The sequence below is a fragment of the Bacillus rossius genome (genome assembly GCF_032445375.1).
Source record: "Bacillus rossius redtenbacheri isolate Brsri chromosome 4 unlocalized genomic scaffold, Brsri_v3 Brsri_v3_scf4_1, whole genome shotgun sequence".
In the NCBI taxonomy this organism is placed as follows: Eukaryota; Metazoa; Arthropoda; class Insecta; order Phasmatodea; family Bacillidae; genus Bacillus; species Bacillus rossius.
Window position 1 is genome coordinate 22118406 of NW_026962010.1, and position 24283 is coordinate 22142688.

General features: G+C 38.7%; 1 protein-coding gene across 1 annotated transcript; it reads right to left on the bottom strand.

Moving 5' to 3' along the window:
* Positions 1-2755: 2755 nt before the first annotated feature.
* On the bottom strand, positions 2756-24283 carry LOC134541581 (zinc carboxypeptidase-like). Its single transcript, XM_063385107.1, has 9 exons — positions 24010-24283; positions 15324-15457; positions 14081-14156; positions 12858-13002; positions 9433-9593; positions 7925-8012; positions 7106-7308; positions 4788-4872; positions 2756-3000 (listed from the first exon to the last, which is right to left on the bottom strand). The coding sequence occupies exons 1-9, from the start codon at positions 24160-24162 to the stop codon at positions 2813-2815; spliced, it is 1233 nt and encodes a 410-aa protein (XP_063241177.1). The 5' UTR covers positions 24163-24283; the 3' UTR covers positions 2756-2812.

Consider the following 24283-nt stretch of genomic DNA (forward strand, 5'->3'; position numbering starts at 1 on the left):
CTGTGTTCTCCTTACTCAAGATAGGTTGCGAAAGGAACCACTGACATTATAAGTTAGCGTAAATGCAAATCTGTCTCAGATAGATTTGCAAATGAAATGTAATCATACAAAAAAGTATGATAAGTTTTTAATTAGGTTGTAATGTAAAACAGTGCATTTTTATACATAACAGTTATGACAGTTTTTCCTTTCATATGACAAGTATACCTAACTGCTGCATTTGCAACTATGTTAGCTGATTGTTGTCTAATTGGTAGTGGCATAGCATCATAAGAACAGCATGCTGAGCATTCACTTGCAAAATTAGTTATAAAATGATATAGTTAAAGCACTTACTGAAATAATACATTCACAAGCAACTTCAACCAGCGGTTGAGTGTTTATTCACTCTTTACTCATTGCTGTTCTCGCCCCAGCACATGCTGTGCCATGCTCTAGTCCAGGCAGGCATTTGTGCTGGGTGCCTTGCAGGGTTCATCAGCATGTTGGGTGGAGTTTTTTCCGTTGTGATACTGAGCATATCCTGCTGCTTCGAATTGAGGTAGCAGGACAGATTGCCGTTACCCGAGATGCCTGTAGTTGCAACACGTTCACGTTCAAATACATGTTCAGTCTTCTTGGCACTCCGGGATTTCATTAAGCTTGACTATAAGATGTATCAGTTTCAGTATTAGATAGTAAACTTTGCTTAATGTGAAGGAGTTCGTGTATTATTGCTGCTGTTTCAGAGTGCAAATCAATAAGCAGAGTTTTCAGAACCGCGTTTTAACTTCTTAAGTCTTCTGTCATAATACAAAGCGATTCAACCTTCCTACTTAGATCTTCAAACTTCAGAGCTTCAAACATGACTTCCATTTTCGGCTGTTGCTGACTTTCAGCTGGACTGGATCCCATTATCTTGGGAGAGGTTCTAAACACATTCATTTGGTTGGCTTGGTCTAGACGCAGAGCAAAATTTCATTCTGGGGCAGAATAGAATGTTGAGAGTCAGGTTCTTTCATTGATGTTAAAGAGCTAGATTTAAGAACTGTTCTCTTTTGTGGCGATCAAAACTTGATCAAATGTGCGTCTAGTTCAGATATCGAAGTAAACGCATCATAAAGGGGTATTGAAAACCCCGAAAAGTCAAGTTGGTCATTAACAATGAGTTAATGACGAAGTAAACAAGACTCGCGATGGCCTCACATGCCCGCATAGACTTAAACACATAGATGGCAAGGAACACACAAGCAAACACATCCATCCGGTTCAAACACTTAATTAACATAATATATATTAAAGTAATGAACATGCATACATTGTAATACAGCTCTCTGTGCTAACCACAACGAATAATTTCATTATTTTGTAATTCACCTGTCTAGCTCACTAAAACTGTATAAACAATCTTATCTTATGCTCTTGTAGCAGAGTTATTTCATTGTTCTGATCCTGTTCTGAGTCTCTCATGATGATATTGTTACGAGTGCGAAAACAGGTTTGAAAAGAATAGCCTCGTTTTTTTAGCTACTACTTACACTATTAATTACATTACAACACTGAAAATGTCTCTTCACACATTAAGCACTCTTTGGTTTAGTGCACAGTTCACTCTCCCCACTGGATCTCTACTTGACAGTGACTCACTATTTCAGAAGCTAGCGTTGCAATTTTTATATTCCCCAGCCCTCCTTGTAGAATGGTCTGGCACCCCTTTGACTTGTTGTGGCATCAGGGTCGACTTGATGCCCTAAGCTCCCAGAACAATGGTGTTCTAGTTATGCTACCTCAGGCAGGCGGGGCTCTGGGAATGTGCCGAACCCTCCAGAGGCACTGAGGAAGGGGAAGCAGCGCGGGAGGGGGGTGACGAGGCACCGTTGCTAATCAATCCAATTATTTGTGACAAGATTTTATGGTTATATTTTTAGGGCAAATTTATTTTTAAAACAAGAGATTTTGGTATTACTGTTTTTAATTTTAACGATCTCTTGTTTATTCATAGATAGCACAATTTCCAACAAATACGACATATACTTGTTCAGTGATACTTACTTCACCAAAACAATGTCATTTTGATTAATGCATAATGCACTTTCACAATATATTAATTGGTTATAAGCATGTCTGACTACTGGGAACACTACAAATAAATCAGCAAGTATATAATGCATTTGAAATATTTACTTCTGTTGCTATGTTAAAATTTGTTACTAATAACAGTTGCAATATAAAAAAAACACATTTTCCCAATCTATTTTGGTACTAACCCCATGCTAAATAATTTACATTTTTTAAATTTAATATACGTACTAAATAATTTGTTATCTGAGTTGAGTTTTGATTAAATATGCCAGTTACTTTCTTTTTTTTTTTTTTCGCATTTCAGTGCTCATGATGTGTTCACTTGCATTTTGGTGTTAAATGGTATATTGACATTTTTTTTAGTGTTATATAGTATATTGACATGGGTTTTAGTGTTATATAGTATATTGACATGCTTTTTGTGTTATTTCGGTTTTATCGCAATTCACCATATAGGTAATCTTGTCTCTATTGGTTAGGCATTGTAGCGGTGGCTGTCTCGTTGCCTCGCACCTACTATTCTTGTAACATTATATATACAAATAACAGTGTAGTATTCCAGTGTTATTTGTTTACTAAGATATGAATTCATATGGTTTTTGAGTGAGAATGTGACTTTTTCAACCTGACTGGTGTGTGTTTCCTGACCGGAGGTTCATCACTTCGGGGAGGGTTGTAATCACCGGACACACGGTTTGCAAGTGTTGGTTTATTCAAAGAAGCACGCGTGGAAGTGCACGCGAAGACAGCCTCAGAAGGTCTTCTTGGCTGCGTTGACGAGAGCGACCAGGGAGTCCAGCGTCTCCTCGCCGGTCGGGACGATCTGTTCCGCGGGCAGCAGGAAGCCGTACCGCCCGGTGTCCCTCAGCTCGTAGATGAAGGAGAGGGGGACGTGCTGCGTGCCCACCACCCAGTCCGCGCTGCTGCCCGTCGCCACGTCTGCCAACACGACAACACCCGTGCTCGTACACGATGTCACCAGCTCTACGTCACCTACGTGCAGGTGAAGGAAGTCACTAACCCTGTTAATATTTGATGCGTTGGAAGTGTGGGTTTTTAAACGCATCTCTAAACCTGGAAAACAGTACGTGTGACTTAGTGATCATTGTGTAACATAGCATGGGTCTTGGGAAGTGCGGAACGTATCGCTCGCAGCGAAGTAATAATAAGCATTAAAAATTTATTTTCTGTGAACTTAAAATCAAAAGTATGCTTTGGTAATATACTCCTGGTAAATACACATTGAAATATGAGATATTGTCAGTAACATAATTTACACCAGTTCTGAACTGATAGCAAAGGTGTGTCAATAAATAAAAGGTTTTTTTTTTAATGTGTGTATGCTGTTAAAACTTTGTTCATGTAATTTGTTTGTTGTTACTGTAGGTCTCTTAGATAACTTAGTTATTATGATTTGGTTGTCATGTACACTTGGAAGGTTAGCCTACATAAATTTTGTTAGTGTGTATTAACATTATTAACAAATTTTGTTTACGTAGCAGTAAAAGGAATGTGAAATGCAGAGAATTGTACATTAAAATTTTAGGAAACGTGTAGTTTATTCGTAATAGAAGCTTAAATTTTAAGAAAGAAAAACACCTAAAACTATTAAATTTGTTTTTGTTGTAGAGTAATGTTTTAGGCTTCACTTTTTTATTAAGGTGGTGTAACTAATATAGCTTTGCATTTAATGGATTTTTGAAATGCAAATAGTGAATTTTACTGTGCAGGAAAGGTGAGCATTTACATATTATAGGCATGTGTTCTGTCGTACACAAGCACATCAAGAACTTATATGGCTATAATGGAGTGTAGATACTTAGTGCATTGTTTTAAATGTTATTTTCAGTTCAATTTAAAAATACTTTTTATGTCAATTACTGTATTTGTGTCAATTTAAGTGGTTTCCATCATAATTTAGTATGTTGCAAGTAATTTTTTAGATTGTTTAATCGTGATAAATGCCATGTTTTAATACTTTGCATATCTTGTTGAAAGGACCTATTATTTTACCAATTTTTCACAATAGTTCCCCATTCATACCACTTTTGCATACACATCTTCTAAGCAAGTGTGGCTGTAAAATTCTTGATATGGCAAGCAACTAGCTACAGGTTGGACACAAATGTAAACATTTATTCTGACAAGGGAGCATAAAGCTGTCTGCACAATTGAAAAAAATAACAGTAACGGTAGGTCATGCACACAATGAGGGCCAAGTTTCGAACTGAAGGAGCAACAACCAATGAGAGTAGAGTGGAAGCCATTTTGGTGGGACTAGAGAACTGTAAATATTTATCAATCTTGTTGTGGCAAGAAATTGTCGAGTTATTACAATGCTCAGGTGTAATACCTGCTTTAAAAATTAATTAATGCTATTACTTAACATTCACTAGAAAAAAATTGTACATAAAAAAATTGTCATGGTTAGATGGTCAACTAAAGTTTTATAAACTCTTTTTTATTTTTTGTGTTGAAAAACTTGCTCACAAATTGCTAGTCAATGTCACGGGATATGGTAGGTAGTCATTTGGTAGTTAATATATGTAGTTACGTACTAACACTGCCAACAGATGTAGGATGCATTGTGAAATTTCATTGGCTGAAATTAACAATAAGATATGAATTGTGAACAGTCTTCGTACAAGTCGTGCGCATGACCTGCTGTGCTCTCTCACTCGTGAAGCCAGCCTAACTGTGGTACCAGTGAATGGTTTAGTACTTACACATGATATCTACTATATTTCCCACTTGATATTGGGTGTCGTAACGCTTGGCGAGAGCTTGAGCGGCCACTTGGCCGATCGACAACTGGAACAGAAACATGAGTTCTTAAGCACATTTCAAAATAAAATATATATTACCAGTTCATTTCACAGTGCATAATTTAACTGCAAGCATTTGTATATTTAGCTCTTGTATTCATGAATAATTATATAGTCAATGTTAATATTTTACAGTTTTACTTTCTTATCCTCGGTTGAGATCCATAATCTGTGATTTATTTGGCAAAGTAGTGCATGTTCTTTTAAGCATTACTTATATGAGTGATGAATACAATGTCAAAACAAGTGTTTGAAAAGTATTTTAAAAACTAACAAAACAGGTAAGTGATTGAAATTTGGTGAAATTATAGCAAATATCGTAAGCTATTTTTTTAGCATCTTAAACATATTTGTTCTCTCTAACCTAAAACCTATATAGCCTTAGCAACACAAAGAATAATTATTGGTTTTAGGAGGAGATAATTTTGAATGGTTAAACAGTGTATTGTTTCATAATTAGTGACGATTATGTAAATACTAATTCTATTTATTTTAATAATTGTTCCGAAACTAATGCATGTGAGTTACACTTTGAACATATTTTCACATTAATTTAGGTTTTTTGCGATAATATTCTGTCGCCAGTTTCTTCCAGTTATCTAATTATAAACACTTACTGAATTAGAACCTAAAAATTAAGCAAATAATTCAATGATAAAAGCAGGATTTTATTAGTGTTTTTAAACTATAAGTTTATTTAATTTATATATATTATTATATTGAATAAATATATTGATATTTGATTGAATCTATTGTAATCCCTGGTGCGATCCAAAAATAATAATTTTATTCTAAAATTATTTACTAAATTTATATATATATATAATAGTTTTCAATACTTGCTATTAGTAGCACTAGTGTGGTGAAGTACACAACAAACATGCATTTATAGAAAGTCCAACTGAAAAATAAATAATAGTTTAAAAAACTAAAAAACAATGCTTTTATAGAAAATCCAACTAAAAAATAGAAAATTAATTTTAATAAATTTCAATTATGAATAGCGTAAAATTTTTTAATAAATATAAATTAATAATAGTGAAAATTAGAAAAAAATGTATTCTATTGTAAAAAAAGGTGTGGGGTGCTTTTTAAGATATTATCAAAATGATAATCCTTTTCATATTGTATGTCCATAAAATATTTATAACTATGACACCATGCACCCCACGCTTTTTTTACAATAAAATTCCCTTTTTTTATTTACATTATTCTTAATTTATAATTATTAAAAAAATATGCTTTTCTTAATTGACCATATGTGTGAACCGGACTCCAACCTAAGCCATAGGCCTGTTTCAACTTTAAAAGATGTGTGAGTAAAGGATGTAACAGGAGAAATAAAAAAGTGTGTTTTAATCCGTGCGTTACTGTTTAGCGAGATGTGTGGGATGCCCATGGAGCCCATGGAGCGTCAGACGCTCTTAGAGAAGGAGATGTTACAAGAAAATTAAAAGGCAAGGTCATGCCCTGAGCAAGAGTCATAATTGGATCCGTGTGCCCTCACATGCTAGTGCCCATGGAAATGTACTGCTAACGCACTCCCTCGCTAGACTTCCTGACATAAATTTTTCATATTTGTTTAGTATACATTTCTTAAACTTTTGATCATTTTGGTCATTAAATTGTTTTTGTTTAAGGGGGGTTTTTTTTTTTTTTTTTTCACTTTTTTTAAAAATAATTCTGGCTTTTGAAAATCACACGATGCATTTAATTTACTGGATTAAATTTTTTTGAGTGATTCATATTTTTAATTTAATAAAATCTTATTTGCTGCATTATGTAATAATTGTAGTGAAATACAAGTTATTTAATATCTTATCAAGAGGTATCCTGTGTAGGTATATCAAATAGGCTACCATTATAAATAAAGACAACATGACATGTTTGTATTTTGTGGGCAATATTTTCTTGCATACAGATTCCACTATCTAAAAAAATATGTTTCACAGACATAAATAGACCTCTAGCACAACAGTTAAAAATGAGATCAATGCTTCACGAAGAAAAACTTATACGACGAATAAGCTCTGCTTCATTGACTGTCATACCTATTTCTCTACTTTGAATTCTTGCAAAACAAGCATGAACTTTTTTGCGATTTTGATTTCTTAATGAGCTGTGCTTGGGAAAGCATTTCTAGAAGTAAAACTCTAGGTTGACAAGTAATACTCATTTCGGGCAATGGGGATTGAAAGCAGTGCTGAATTGACGCTCACCAGAGTGTTCTCATTGGCGGGGCGCAGGCCGGCGATGCCGTACGGCGTGAGGATGACCTGAGTGTAGCTGTGCACGGCCAGGTATATCTTCAGGTTGGAGGAGATGGTGGAGATGTAGTCCGCCAGCAGCCTCGTCTCCGGCTCGGAGAACGGGGCTGAGCCGTGGTACGTGTCGGCGCAAGGGTTGGTGCTGGTGCCGCCCTCTGCAACCACAAGCCACGCTCGAAGGTCCACGAAGTCAGCATGGCCAGCTCGTGGTTTACGGGTCGTTGAGTATGAAAGAAGTTCTGAAGCTGCTTGTGATTAATCTTGGACCTGATAGTGCACAATTACGTTATTGTATAAGTGGGTGAAATGTTAAAAATAACTGGCCCTTTTTTAATTTGAGTTTTTACATGCCAGATTGCTGTGACTCTAAAAAAAATGTATTCATGCAACACTGTGACAGTTTCGTGGGACTAGCTACCAGTTTATAGTGTTGTTTTTGGCGTGTTACAGAGGGGAAACGCTCAGCAGAGTCAGAAACCCCTGAATTAACTTCTTATAACTTGATGCAAGTAATCTTGATTTTCTACAATGAACTGTAAAACATGTTTTAGTGGGTTATGACGGGGTGTTCTTGATTAGAATGTTTAGCTGTTCTGGATTTGAAGGTCATTTTGTGGAAGTACTTGTACTAGTAAGTGGCAGCAACCACTGGTGTTAGCCTTCACATCCCGTGAGTTTGGAGCCTTGCATCCCGTGCGACTAATCACTCGGCCTGCACGAGGAGTACATATATGTTGAAAGTGGTTGACACACTCGAGGGCCCAGACTCACCGTTCCAGTGGAAGCCCCAGTTCCTGTTGGGGTCCGCTCCGTAGCAGAGCAGGTTGGTGCGACTCCTGGTCTTGCGCCACATTCGGTTCTGGAACCACCACTCGAGATTTCAGCATGTTTTGAAACTGCGTAGTCTATAGCAGTGTGTTGTACTAAAACCAGCTCATCACTAATCATTAACTCAATTGTAGGTGTGGCGGCAGTGTCTTACTTTATGCTGTGTGCAGAAATATTAGTCCAACAGTACCCATTTAAAAAAATCCCTTTAAGCTCAGCCTACAGGTGCAGGTAAATGTTGAAGTAATATATGGCCTAAGTAAAAAAAAAGGACATACTTTTGAGAGAGATAAATGATGTCTAGTGAATTTTGTTATAAAAATGATTTTCTATTGATAAGTGTTTTGTTGTACTGTTTTAGCTACTAAGATTTTCCCTTAATTTTTAATAACATGGTTGAGCTTGTTACATAATTGTACTTAATTCTGGAGCAAAAAAAATGACTTCCTTTATATATAAATATATATATGCCACACATACATATACACACATGCTTTTGAGTTGATGGTTTTGGGGTCTACGGACCTTAAAACAAGAACAACGAAAAATGCAAATATTTTTGGATAGTTTCACAATGGTAACGGATACAATAGGTAGTATTTCTTCTAAATCTACCTGAAAAGAGAAACACTTGTTTTCTTGCAACACGACTGAATGTAGGCTTCACGCAAATATCTCGACGAGCAACTGCGATTGTGCTCCCTTTTGACAAGGAGTTCCTTTCGCAGTTATTATATATTAATTAGCTCAGCTTGTCTGCAATTGGAATAATCTAATTTTTATTAAATAATTGGCAAAAGTTTTTTACTAGTCAACATTTAGATACTTCATTAAATATTACCATGTTATACAATTAAATAATTCATTAACATGAATTTTGCTTGTAGGCCGACATAAACAATTTTTAACTCTTGGTTGCATTGCTCCCCTCAATTGAACTGTATACGAAGACTTGTAAACAAATTTGATCATTGTAATTTATAAAATATTAGCTGCCTATTTTTATTGCATGAAAGGCAAGTATTTTTAGTATTTATTATTATCCATAATTCCAATAGTGTCGTTAATGTTCAGCAAAGGGTAAGGTTAGACTTTTTTTTTTTCATATATATTAATTCACTTTTCTAATTCACACCCACGAAGTGTTTCAGATTAGAGTGTGATAGTCGATAGTCGCATCCAATTCCCTATTGTAAAGAAAAAACTGAGGTATAGCAGAACAAATGTTTACAGTATGTCACACATGACCCTTAAAGTTGGTTCAAATTTGTTGTAAATTTTATTATTAAAAAAATACCACTACCGTACTGTGTGTAATTGTGTATCTGTTAAAATCATATTTGTGAGTCTTAGTAAGATTTAAAAAATGTATTGAAATAGACTGTTTCCGACACCTCGTGTGACTGAGGTGTTCAGTCAGTAAGTCTGGTGAAAGCAGGAAGGCGGCTCACCGTGGTGTGCGTGTACTCGTAGCCGTCGGGGTTGGTGCTGGGGAAGAAGTACCAGTCGAACTCCTGCGCCATGCTCCTGACCTGGGAGTCGGTGCTCGTCAGCAGCTGGTTGAGGATGTAGGTGACCGTGGCTGGCGCGATCCACTCCCGCGCGTGGATGCCTGCGCGCCACACCGCACCCACTTCAGCCCTCGGGCGGGGAACCAAAACCAATATCCGGGCACACACACGGTGCGCAGAGCTCCAGGAAGAACAACACCATTTAAAGACTGCTCAACATGTCCGAGTGATGTATGTTTATGAAGAGCCATTAAGGAATCGCTCAGAGCCGTTTAGTAGTTATGTTTCTGGATTAAGTTTTTTAAATTGTATTTTTAGAAGATTTAAAATGGCTAAAAGGTGTGTTTCAGAGTAACTTTTAGGCATGAAACAACCGTTACAGATTCTTGAAAGCACTTGAAGGGACTATAAATACACCATTATCTTCATATCTCCGCCATATAATGTTACGATCACCGCTCAAATTCCATAGTGGTCATATGCATGACGAGGACTGCGCGCCCGTTCAGAGCCTTGCGCGTAGAGGCGATACCGCGCTAGAAACACCAGCGGGCCTCGCACTTACTATCCCGCGTCACTAGCACAGATACAGCTCTACGAGGCGTGCCCTTAAGGCTCGGTCTCGCTCGCCATTTTGTTTACTTTATTTTCTTGTCATTACTGTTGTTTGAGAGTCTTTCTTGTAAGTTGATCACAACAGCATTCTTGAATATTATGTTTCGTCTAAAAATTTTCCCAACAGATGGTATTTACTATTAAGATGACCTAATAGCTTCAATATTTCACGCAAATATTCATTACTATGATCATTTCCTTTACTTTCTCCATCTCGAAAATAAGTTTATTTAATGTCTGGGGAGAACCGTTGTGACCCAACAACAAATGCAGGAGAACCATCGAAAAACATTTTCAGGTAAATAACTTGATAGTGATGAGAAGCAAATTAAATATCTAACTCGGCGTGGGAGACTAATGTACCGGTAGGTATGTTAACACCTTAATATCTAAGTCATACGCTCTTTGTTTGAATCATAATACTTTAAATTAATCCTATGTGGCATCCTCTCTCGCTGCAAAGCAGGCTGACTATGAGGCAAGACCATGATGATTTAAAACCAGCGCTAGGTACAACTTACGACTCATGAACTTTATATTGTATCTCACTTTTATTGGGAAATTTGGTTACAATCTCATTTTATTTTTAAACGTATATATAACACACGTAAATATTATAGTAAGTCGCATAAACATAATAATACACATAAAACAGAAAATATCATGGTTTTTTTAATACATTCCAATACCCGGGGCTGTTCTTGGCAGTCGCTTAACTAAAATCTGGCCTGATTTACTTTTATAGCTAATATATATTTGTAGGTATTGAAGCTGCCTTGATCAGGAATTATGATATAATCTAGATATGAAAATGAATCCGCTAGACGACTGCCAGAGAAATCTCTATCTTGCGAGTAAGAAAACTGCTGATGTTCGGCTCAGACGAGCACTTGGCAGGGCGTTGAGGACGACGCGTCTCTCATGCCCCTTTCTGGGTACGATAAGCAACCACTACTCTCAGGAGTGAATCAAATACCACAGTTGCCTACCTTCCAGGACGCTTCGTGAATAAAGTGAAAGTCGCGTCGCTACCTGGCACTCAGAGAGGCCCAGACGACGGAACTCCTATCCGCTTGGGCACTGGCTCTTGCTAGGAGTTTGGGATCAAAACATTCACCACGAATCGTTCTCAAAAGTTATGGCGTAAGAGTTTGGCACAAAGGTGAAGGGTGAAGGTGCTCTTGGTGAAAGTGTGTAAGTGGACCTTATAGCCGTACTTCTCTGTGAAAATGCACGTGGAACTTTCTTATTTTAAATATAGAACATAATCTTTCATCTTGTATTTAGTAATTTTTTTTGTTATAATTCCTGTATTGAAATATATGCTCCAATGAGTGACCCGCAAAGGCATAACAAATATATCTCCAAAATATTATCTTCAAATACTAATGAACAAGCTCGGGCATGTATTTACCTCGAGGAAAACACATTTTAGTTCACGTGAGTGGCTATAGACGTCATAGTTACACTGGTCCACGAAATTTAACCTCTCAAATGTCATTAAGCCCCGTCTTGTGCTTAGTAGGGACATAAATAAAACAGTTCATCTGTACTGAAAGCTGCAATCAAATTGTTTGAAATCCAACCCGATGGTGTTTAGATAATCCATCTTAAGGTTCGGCTTCACCCATTTGGTATTTTTAATGTTCGTATTTTTATGAAGAAAAAAAATTACCAAATAAATTAAATGATATTCAATAACAGCTGTTGAATCTCAAGAAATAAACTTTCTGTGAGTGTCCAAAGCATTTCTTAAATTCATCTTTTTTTCAATTACAAATTTGACTCACTTAAAAAAAAATAGCGCTTGTAACTCAGTACACGTGATAAAAGTGAAACTTCTTTGGCAATTCAAACCTGGGCTTGTAAGTATATCGTAAGGGGTAAAACGGCAGAGAGAGAGAGAGAGAGAGAGAGAGATATGACAATTTTATAAAAGTAACATAGCGCGGAGTTTTGGTTATCATTTCTTTATTCTTTTACAAGTATTTAATAATCTTAACCTTTTTTGTATTTATTAAAAATATGATTAAAATTAAAATAAATTAATAAACATGAACTAACAAAATTATTACTTCAAAATAACTACTCAGTACCTATATAAATTATTGATCAATCAATAATGATAAGTTAATAAATATTACTCACTTTTGAAGTACACCGTAAAGAAAAACTATGCAAGTTTCTATTTCTGACATTTGGAACACGCCAAATCTCTGGAGTAAATATGAAATTAATAACAGGTAGCACTATATATGGGAAAATGCAGTGTCTGGTTCATTAACGCTCTCTACGCTGCTGGTCGAACTAGGAGGAACGTGAGCGGTCCAGTAGCAAATATAAAATTCGAGGCACTCAGCTGACTGCACAGGATACATATATCTATTTTATGAAACAAGCGAATGCGCACACTCTGTCTTATTCTTTCGTTCATCTATCTCTCTCGATTTTTTTTTTTGGGTGGGGGACGAAACATCGCACAAAGAGGATAACGGAAAAAAAGTCCAGCAACTTATATGGCATATTGCTATATTTATATCTCTTCGGCCAAGTACCTCTTTCTCTGTACTTTTCGCTTCAGAAACGTTTCACAATAATGCTGCATTGAAATTCGGCCTTGAAATTTAACTCTCATCTCACTCCAAAGAAGTTTCACTTCAAAAACAGATAGTATCTGGCAATGTAATGTTTGTGGCGACAGCTAGGCAGTGATTGCCCCAACAATGGAGGGACCGAGCGGGGCCTCTCACCTCCCTCGATGAAGATGCCCTTGTTGCCGCGCTTGTAGGAGACCTTGACACCCAGCAGGTCGCGCCCTTCAGTGGACTTGCCCACGTTCAGCAGCGTAACGACGCCCGGGTACCTGGCGCTCAGCGACCTCAGCCACGCGTGTATCTGCGGACACAGTCGCGAGGTGTCAGGGCAGTCCCCGACCGCCGCGCCGTGCTGACCAACAACCGTCCACAGAGCCACTGGCACTACTCTCGACAACCACCAAGTACACGAGACAAGATCATGCAACAAAACAAACTTGCCAGCCATGCATAGAAGTGCTGGAACAGTTTAGCACGAATTCAGAACAAACTGTGATAAAGATTAACTTAGTATTTCGGCTTTCGGGATGAATATATTTTTTTAGAGTTGTTGGCCAACCCTTCGGAAGTGTAGGGGCCCTTGCATTTACTCGCTTACAGAAATTTCAAAATTTCACTTTTTACAACGAAATTTATTTAAATATCCCGTGACCTGATAAGTCGGACATGTTCGAACTCTGGTACACAACCAGTTAGTTCGGCAGCCTGTTAAGAAAAGCAGTTCCTCAACCTAACGTCTACAACATTTCCATGTTTGAATTTATTAGTTGCTTACTTTATTTTATCGATCAAAGTTGAGCATATAGAGTACCTACTTGGCCACACAAGAACAACAAAAATGTTTTATTTTTCAAAAACGTTTTACCTATCATTTAAAAAAGGTTAGTAGGTTTGAATACATTTTAAAATTTGAATTCGTGTCTGGGCATTTTAAAACCAAAAATGAAAACCATATCAACTAGTAGTATAACTTTAATCCCACCCCTTTTTTAGAAACACCTTTACAAGTCACTAGGTCCATCAAAATTAAAAATATGTGTTGTGTTGGGTGCATGCGTTCATTTTTCACAAGCATGGAAATATTGTTTTTAACTGACTCGCTGGTACAATCAGAATTGGGTCTTAATGGAGTTATTAAGCATTACCATAAGAACTAGCCAAACTTAAGTGCGTAAAAAGAAAGGACCTTGAAACAATTAACTAAAAAAAAATTACGATGCCAGTCAAGGTACACTACAAATTATCTCCTCATTCATATTGACATTGTACGTGATACAAAAGTTAATGTTTTAATTGGTAGAATTTTGACCATATGCCACATTTGCTGTAGGTATGTATACAGTAAATTTTCGTTTAGTATTCAAAGACGTCACACCCACCTCATCCACTCGATGGTATGAGGTCCAGCCGAAAGTTGCTTCGCTTTTATCTCCGGACTGTTGGTTATCGATGAGCCTGCAACAATACGCTAAGGCTACTACAAGAACACCCCGCGAGATTGTTCAGTAAACTGTCGGTTGCACCAGTCACAGAGTCCAGTCACAGCTGGAAACTTGTCCCTAAGCAGCAGTAGACGTCCACTCATCTATCCCTCGTAGAATTCACTAAGTATGGGCCCTCCTTCATTTTGAATAATTATATTAATATAGTTGATGACTATAACCATCACCACTATTATGATATTATAAAAAAAAGGTACCGTACTAAGCTCAGGTAATTTCACTTATTACTAAAAGTGGTACGCCGACGAACTTGAAAGAACCCAGGAATTAAGCCAGGATACTAGATGCTAGGAGTTGACAAGCTGAAACAGTTAAGTAAGTGGTTTTAGTGGTTGCTGATTCGTTTACAATCAAAGACGAAGTTGGTGACTTCTCGATTTATTTAGTTTCAGAATAATTTTAACTAATATATTCTCTTATGCAAAATGTAATTTATATGTTCATTAAAACAAATTACTTGATTTATTAGCCATTGACTTTAAAAAATGTATAACTTATTGGCTATATATCATAGTCATTTATAAATTACCAACCAAGTTTCCCTAGTTCAACACAATATTGACCACCTGATGATTATTTCACAGCACAGCTATTGTTTAGGCTAAGTAATTTTTTTGTGAAACGTGCATTTATGCTTATAAGTGTGGTTTATTTTGTAGTTCACGCACGTGGGTCAGAGTACATATTCATGTTGCCTATGTTTACAATTTTGTTCGCACAGTCCTTGGAAACGATAAAAATACTATCACACGCAGACTTATATTGATAAGTTTACTTGCACAGTTAAAAAAATTCCTCATTTGAGAATTAACTGCGTTTCCACGTCACAAACCTCGAAGAAATTATTGGATGGCGAACTTTACTATTTATATGTACTAAACAATTCACTACGGTGACGTGTAAAACACTGTTTCAGATAAATACAATATTTTTATAAACATTCATCGTTATTATAATTTCAATGTTTTGTAGTTTGCCAAGCCCTGTTAGCCGGACGAGAGTCTGCCTAGGATTGCTTCATTAAGCAATTTTTTTTTCTGAGCTTAGTTTGGCAATGGTTGTTCCAGCTCGAACTGCTGGGAGCATTTGTGGAACGAGTGCTGGTGGCAGGAAGACTTACTTCTGCACGTCTTCGATGTACACTTCGAAGTCCATGCCCAGGCTGGCGACCATCTCCTCGAACTCTGGGAACATGTGAGGGGGCGCCATCACGTGCACGGACCTGTTGTGCGCCACGTCCGTCCAGAAGGACAACTGGAACACAGAACATCCAGTTGTCTGTTCAGCGTAGAACCAGGGGCGGATCCAGCGTTTGATTTCAGGGGGGTGAATGTATGTTTCAAAAGTATTTAAAATGGGAGAGTCCTGGGGTCCACCCCACGGAAAAATTATAGATTTTCGCATGCAAAATGGTGTTTTTTTTATAGCAATTTTGTGCTTAAAATGTCAAACTTTTGGTATAGTCGGTAAAAATTTTCACAGAAAATTAGTTTTGGTAAAGATAAAGTTATCAGAAAATAATAAATATAATACAATAATTAAAGAATGGGCATAACATTTGTAGTAATAACTAAAATTAAAATTTCTTGTACATATAATGATTGTGCATAACTAGAAGTTGCAAACAACAGTTTTTCTTTATCAATCTCGCAGCCATAATGGATATGCAATAATGCAAGTCCGGTCAGTCTGTCTTCCTTTGTGGTAGATTTTAACCACGTCTTAAGTTTTCTCAATGTCGAAAACGTTCTCTCTGCCGAAGCGACACTTACGGGTAAGGTGACTAAGATTTTCAGGAGAATGTAGATGCCTGGATACAGCTCCTCGTCACACGAAGCGAGAACATCGAGAGCTGTGGAGGGTATTGCATTATTAATTTCTTTCTCACGAGTACACTTCGCCTCCCATGATCGAACCTCGGCATTAAGTTGTCTTTCCACATTTTCTAGCCCATTCACTCCAAGGAGAGAGCCATACTTAGTAGAAATTTTTTTGGCATTTACATGACTAGAAGAGAAAGTTGGTAACAAAGTTGACAGGCTGTGAAGCTGTTGCGTTTCTTCCGAAAACCGATGTTTTAAATCTTCGACAATGTGCTCAAGAATGGGAATGAATACAGCTCTTTGGAAATATTCAACAGGGTTCGTTGATGGGTAATTTTGTCTGTGTTTTTGCCTTTTCACAAGTCGAGGTTCGAGGTATAGTTATATATACACCAAGCTCCTGAGCAAGACCATCAGCTTCTTTCAAAATTTGAGAAAATAACTCTTCGCACTGTGTACGTTTTGTATTTAGAACAGAAAGAATATCTGCCAGAATATCTTGGGCATCCTTAAGGTCTATTGAAGTCTTCTGATATAGTCTACTCAAAGGAAGAGTGTTTCCCAGCATATCAGATAAGCAGATGACTGTGACAATAAATTCACTCTCACAAAGTGCAGTCAAAAAAGTCTTTGCTTTTGCAGCACTTTCAGCATCTTTCCAAGATGCAACACACACTAAAGCCTGAGCTACTTTCAGAAAAGATGTTCGGAACTGCACAACGCCATCGTGTCTTTCGATCCAACGAGTTTCACACTGTCCAGAGAGTTGGTGACATAAAACTTTCTTGAGTAAAGCTGAGCATTTTGATGATGCAGTGAAGAACGAGATTATCGTTTTTATTGTTGCAATAGTATTTTGAACTGCTTGGACGCTGGAAGATTTTGATATGGCCAAATCAAGAGCGTGATTGTGACATGGACAGTGAACAGCATTCACAGCTTCTCGCCTGACTTCAGCCACAGCACCACGAATTTCTGACACTATGACACTGCCGTCGTCCAGGGTCTCGGGCTCGAGTCCCGGTGTGGCTCCTAGTGGGAAAAGGCGGTTCTTGCTACGTATTGTCCGGGTGGGCGCCAGACTAGCTCGGTTCTAGTCGTGAGTTTGGGGTCGTGGATGTATGTGCCCCTGCGTGGCCCACTAGGGCCGGCGGCGGTGTTGCGTGAGATGATTTTAAATAAGAGACGTGGAGTTGAGGTGGTGGTGTCGTACCTTTTATTCATAGGAACGAGTCGTACACAATACAACACTCTACAGAGGTCCCCGGGGGGGGGGGGGGGGGTTTACTCGTTATTCCGTGGCGCCGTATTGTTTGTGTTCCGCGTTACGTGGCCTCGGACGCTGTTACGTCTCAGACGTCTCACTGGGTACGCAGGTAACGTAATTTCGTAACACAAAGGCGGGACACAAAATACACTGAATTAAGGGGGCGCGCACAGGTTACGTGGCACTCGTTACTCGGGTAACGTAAGTTAGCAATACAAAGTACGGGACACAAAAATACACTGAATTAAGGGGGTGCGCACAAGTTACGTGGCACTCGTTACTCGGGTAACGTAAGTTAGCAATACAAAATACGGGATACAAAAATACACTGAATTAAGGGGGCGCGCACAAGTTACGTGGCACTCGTTACTCGGGTAACGTAAGTTAGCAATACAAAATACGGGACACAAAAATACACTGAATTAAGGGGGCGGACGATTGGAGACGGCCAATCCCGTATGCAAATGTCTCGGCGCGGGTGTTGTGCCCACTGTGGTGAAACACGCACCGCAATTAAGTTTGTCCAAGTTCCCTTGCGGGTTTGTGGTCAGCGCCGTGCGCGTGACCTTAAATAAAGTTCTGTAAGTTGCGGGAGGCGGCCCGTGCCGTATACTGAAGAGCAGCCCCGCTGACCAAGTGTGGTGCGGGGTGTCTTTAAATTGATGCGGCCGGATTAGGTCCTGGACCGAAAAAAGGGACCGGGTACTCACGGAGAGGTTAAGCAATAAAAGGGGTTCTGTTAATTAGTGACTATATTTACCGGACGTTACTTTCGATGAAGACAAAGGCTGTTGCCCCTCCGTGGGACGTAGGTCCGCCCCGGTCCGTGAGCTGCGCTGAACTGCCGAACTGGCATGGCGTCCGAGGGAGGCTCGGCCTCTCTCGCGCCAGGTGTGACCTCATTACGCTAGACTCCAAACGGGTGTGTCTGGAAGAGATTTTATTGTCGCTAAAATCCTAATTTAATGTTTCATGAGGAATGGGTACGGTTCTTCTCTTGTCTACTCAGGTTTCCGCGGTTTTGCCTTTAATTGCTGTTCGGCTCGCCTGACTCGGGTGGGCCATGGCCAGGGGTGTGTTCCGTTAGCGGGAGCGTATACTGGCGGGTGCAGGTCGGGCTCTGGGGTGGTCGTCGGCCAGACGACGTCAACACTGCACCCATTTGTGGATTTGCTAACACAATGGCTTAGGTCAAGACAGTGATGCTTTAGAGCAGAAAGTACTACTTGCCCAATATCTTTGCCACTTACAGTTGGTTCATATACTTCATCATGGTCCTTGTCCTCACTGTTCACAAATTGTCGAACATTTAAAAATTGTAAAAAATCTTCGTGCACTGAATCTTTGTGTACATACATCTAAACAAGTGTTAACTGGGACTCGTGAAGCATCAGTAGTTTTGTAGAACATGATGCTACTTTCACTGAACACTGTCCTGTCACTGCCTACAGTAGGTTACTGCCGAGAAGGTAAGGCAGTCATCTGTTGGCGCGGCGTATAGTTGTGGAGGGGGGGTTGGTTGTGGTCGCATTGCAACTATCCTCACTCCAACCTCCACTCCAGTAACGGGACAGCCCAGCTTGTCACCCGCCACCCCCTTCCAACATTCCAAGTCACGCTTTTCCCTTGAGCTCAGGACAGCTGAAAAGTTGAAGGATGAAGTAAACATGCCCAGAGTGAAGTTACTCTGTGTAAATGTGGCACACAGCTATCAATATTTCGGTTTCATGTAAGACATTGCGCGGGTCTTTATGTATTTGGCACCATCGATTTTGATTCTCTGGGTGAAGAGGGGGTCGATCGCCCCTATCGCCCCCCCTTGGATCCGCGCCTGCGTAGAACAACTTGCACCTCTAAGTTCACGCTGTAATTTCTTTCTCGGTCTCACTCACCATTTGTGTTGTTTCATTATAATGATTATTATTTTTTAAGTCTATACTACCTGTAAATTCATTACTCTAAGTGGAATGTAATAGTTCCACCTCCCTACTGGTTCACAGCTGTGGCGCCGTCCGCCATTTTGGATTGTAAAGTCTCGGCGAACATCTAAGCTGAACTTGACCTTTGACCTTAACCTTTAAAATGTGTCATGAGTTTGCCAAAATTGACTAAGTGTTAGCCAAATTTGCCACAAAATTCACCAAAATTACAAAATTTTAGGAAAAATATTTCACCGAAAATCTCAAAATATTTTAAATTTTCATTTCCGCCAAAAATTTTAAATTCAAAAACTCAAAAATTTGAAATTCCGAATGACTCAAAATAATTTTGTCTTTTTTTTTTAAATAACTAAATTTTTTCAAAGCAGTTAGCTGCTAATAAGACGCTAGAGACCTTTGACCTTGGCCCCGGCAGCTATCTTGAGTTCAATTTTGAATTATGACGTAATAGCCGAAATCTTGTTTTCTAGAATTTTTTACCATCATGTATTCCGCCAGTTTGAATTAAGATGTCACGTCCGCTGTATTAAACTTCCGTAATTACAATCAAGAAATCGGAAAACATTTTAAATTTTATAAAAAAATATGTTACAACAATTTAAACAAAATTATTACAAAACAACACACACGTCATGAAGCAAAAAGTCCTCTGTTCGAACCCATTAAGGCCAAAAGTAAATAATACTTCTTCATTGATGTCCTCAATCAGACTGACCAAGCACCACTTATAGAAAAGAATATGCATTACACCAACCAGTAAAACGTTATTGAGGCCATTATAAATCCACAATTTTGTATTTGTCTTCTGAGGTATGTTGCCGCCATCTTGTTTAATTTTTACCAGTAAGAATGTAGTAGTGCCAATCATCAGACTAACCTAGCATCCGCCATATTGTCAACCATTTTGTTCACGATATTGAAAATATGTAATTATTTACCAAAAAATTCAAATTTTCAACAAAATTACCTACTAATATATTTAATAATTCGAGGGTTTTCTGTCCTTGGTTTTATCTTTTGTCGATGAAAAAAATTATGTTTGAAATGTTTATTTTCTAATTTCACTTCAATTTGACTTTTTACGGTGCAAAAAAAAATATTTCATACATTATGTATTATACAAATTCTACACTAGTAGATGAACACTTGCAAATAAAGTTAGCAATCTCATACACATTTGATTCTGCATTGGTTTTAACTGACTAATTCTCAGCTCAGATCGGTTTACTGAAGACAGAGACCAACTAGATCCTTTCCCTACATAGTCTTTCTCTTTCCGACAGAAGTTTTTAATGCTGTGTTCAACAGACTGCTTCACATCGTTGGAATTGTAAATGGTAGTATTCATTGTCTTGAAAGCACACTTCTTCACTTGGTCCTAGAACGGATATGGTTTGCCATATATACAGTCCAACCACAATATATATATTAAATGTCTGTACCTTGCTTCTTCATCTGTAAGCTGATTAATTATGCTTTGCTTGATATTGCTAAGAAAATCACGATTTTTTTAATGAGTGGCTGACCAACCTTCAGCGCGAAAGCTCACAGACATAGGGTCATTATTCTCTTTTGCAACCTCAGAATCATCTCATGATCAAGAAATATCTGTATTTAAATGTCACACACATGCCTACCCGGGACTCGAACCCAGATCCCCCCACAACGTAAGCCGGTGTGCATCCGACTACGCTACGGAGGTCGGCAAAAAGTAAGGATATCTTTTGACTAACTAAAGGTATTTAGATAATAGTAGTTTTTCAACATTCTACGAAATTCAGATTTATCCAAGTGGAATCCATTGTAATTTACCAGCACAATCTACCAATCATAATCGCAATCAGTTTCCGCGCATCTGTTAGTGTGCTTGTACACATAAGGGTCTCCAAGCTAAACTGAAGAGCGAAACGTCCGTAGGTAGTTTGATAGTAGGCAAACGAACTTCACCTTTGCAGTTATTCTTACGTTTTCTCAAACCGTCAATACTTGTAAAAATTGCGTTACACTTATCACAGCGAGACTTCATACATAGGATTCTTCAGACATGTACTCTTTTCGTGCCTTTGTGCATCAAGGGAAAATGCGAACGTCATATCACAGTAGTTGCAAGCAATGATGTCTATTCGATGACAACGAACCTTTCAGCCCGAGCCAAATGCTGATGTTACTATCTACTATTGTACCAATTTTCTGTGTACTTTTAAGCTCAACAATGCGTTGTGTAGTAGCGAACATCTAATCTGCCGCGAAGAAAGACCTTTGAATGTCTTTAAGTGAATTTTTATCTTTTTATTTTTGTGCAGATTGCTTGAGACAATTTTTACAGCTAATATTTTTGCGAGACGGATTTTTATAACTTTCTATCTTATCGTATTGACGAGCATTACATTAAATAGCCAATTCAGTTTTTTTTCTTTCTTTTTCTGAGCAGGCTAATAACACGTCATGAATGGTCGTTTGACCAACAATTTCTCAAAAGATTGCAACTTTTCTTTGGTTTTTAAATAACACAATTTCAAAAGTCTACGAGTATGACAAACTGTTACATTAACATTAAATAATCACTTGGCTATTTAGGGATTCATCAACAAACATCGTAAGTTAAGATTGTAAATGTAATTGTAAATTTAAGACCCTTACTTAGATGTAATATTGTTAGCTTATTTGTTGAACAGAAAGTTAGAAATGAGAAAGAAATATGAATTCTGGACGGAGAAGCTATAGATATCAGCTTCTTCTAAAAAGATAATTTTCATACGTAGCAACGCAGCAAGTAAAACATCACCTCAAAGCTCCCCACAGATTCTACTCTTCGTGGAAACCATGTATTTGCTCCGGTGGCAGAGGGTTTATCCTGCAAGCTTAGTTCCGACTACTGTGGGGTGGACTAGCACTGCGCAGCTTAGTTCCCACTGCTTTGAGTCGACTGTCACTGCGCAGCTTAGTTCACACTACTGTGGGGTGGACTAGCACTGCGCAGTTTATTTTCCACTACTGTGTGTTGGACTAGCACTCTGCAGTTTATTTTCCACTACTGTGGGGTGGACTAGCACTGCGCAGTTTATTTTCCACTACTGTGGGGTGGACTAGCACTGCGCAGTTTATTTTCCACTTTTGTGGGGTGGACTAGCACTGCGCAGTTTATTTTCCACTACTGTGGGGTGGACTAGCACTGCGCAGTTTATTTTCCACTACTGTGGGGTGGACTAGCACAACGCAACTTAGTTAACACTACTGTGGGGTGGAATTTACAACAGGGCTGCTGAATAATGAAAGTCATATGTTTATCAAATACTAGCTGGAGTTTTCTTCGTTTCGCTCGGGAAAATACAGCCAGCTCATATCAAGCAGGAACAGGAAGTTCCTTCGACGGTCAAGAACCTTCCGGGACATTCTATATCATTATCGATCATTCTGTAGGATTACAGAATATTCTTGAACATTCTTTAACATCATGGAACCTTTTAAGAACATCCAGGAACATATTGGCACTCGATTCTCAGCTGCTTCACTGACTTCCTATTAAGAAGTCCATTGGTGCGATGCCCTCTTTTGACACCCGTATCTTTGAACCCAACCCTTCTGCAGTTCCAAACCGAAACCTTCCTTAGTGGATGGGGATTGAGGCCTGCCATACCATATAACCCCACAATGGGCTTAGGGGGTGGGTTACGGAGTTATAGCGGTACGCAAGGACAAACAACGCTTACATTTATTGTTTATGTGTGTGTGTACATAACATTCAGCCTCCATATGTTTGTGCTCACAAAACTCGAAAAGTAGTCGATTGATTGAATGGAATTTTTTACACAACTTTGCATTTCAATATGCAAGTGTTATTATAGTAGCTTTAAAAAAAAAAAAAAAAAAAAATCCTGAAATTTTCCGGGAAGTCCGTCATTTTCAAAGTAAGAAACAAGCAATTTTGAAAGAAAAAAAAAATATTTTTTAATAGAATTTTTGTTTCATTTATTTTCTACTAATATGTAGTCTAGAACCCAATTATCTCTGGAAGGTCTAACGAGACAGGAGATTAGACTCTTCACATAATTAATATATTCTTCTTGGAATGCGCACGAGAGAAGAAAAAAAACGACGAAAAAAAACTTTTACCGCCGTCTTTTGTTTTTGCTTGACATAGTACGTTTCATTGGAAACATTGGACGATACATTGAAAGACTTGAGAAATAATTAGATTTATGTGGTGGAGCATTAGTGTTACTATCCGGTGACTTAAGAAAAATACTTCCAGTTATACCTCGCTCAACACCAGTATGAATTTAATGCCTGTTTAAAATATACAACTTTTTGGAGCATAGTCAAAAAAATACATATAACAAAAGAAAATCTGAGAGTTCAGCTTCAAACCGATCCAACAGCTGACATATTTTCAAGACAATTACTCGAGTTCAGAAACAGTAATGTACCTACAAATTCAGAAACAAGGAAAAAAAACCTTCCCGTCTTTTTTTTTTTTTTTTTGCAATATCGTGAATTCAAAAGAATAAGTAGACAAAGTTTTCCAAAGCATCGAAAAACTATCGAAATCACGCATGGTTAAGCGGAAGAGCCTTTATAGCGGCTAAAAATGTCGACGTACACGAATTGAACAACATCATTCTAAACAACAGAATCGAAGGTTAAACCGTGACATAAAAATGCATTGACTCCATGATAAACCCAAGTGAAGTAGTGAATTTTCCAACGGTATTTCTTAATTCACTCGACGTGACCGGACTGCCGTGAGAACTGGCCGAGCCGAGCGGCGGCGCTCACCCCGGAGGACTCCCCGTGGAGCCGGCTCAGGGCTGCCAACTGCGCCGGGCTGACGGGCCGCACGCTGTACACGCGGTAGTTGTCGAAGCGCGCCCCGGCGCCCTGGGCCGCCGCCAGCGCCGCCGCGAGCAGAGCGATCCTCACGAGCCACATGTCGAGGTCTCCTGGACCCTGCGCCGCGCGCACACCGGCTATATACGTGCACACCGCGGCACTACAGGGCCACCCGTCCGTCACGTGCCCGCGCCGCACGGTCCACCTTCGCTCCCGCCTC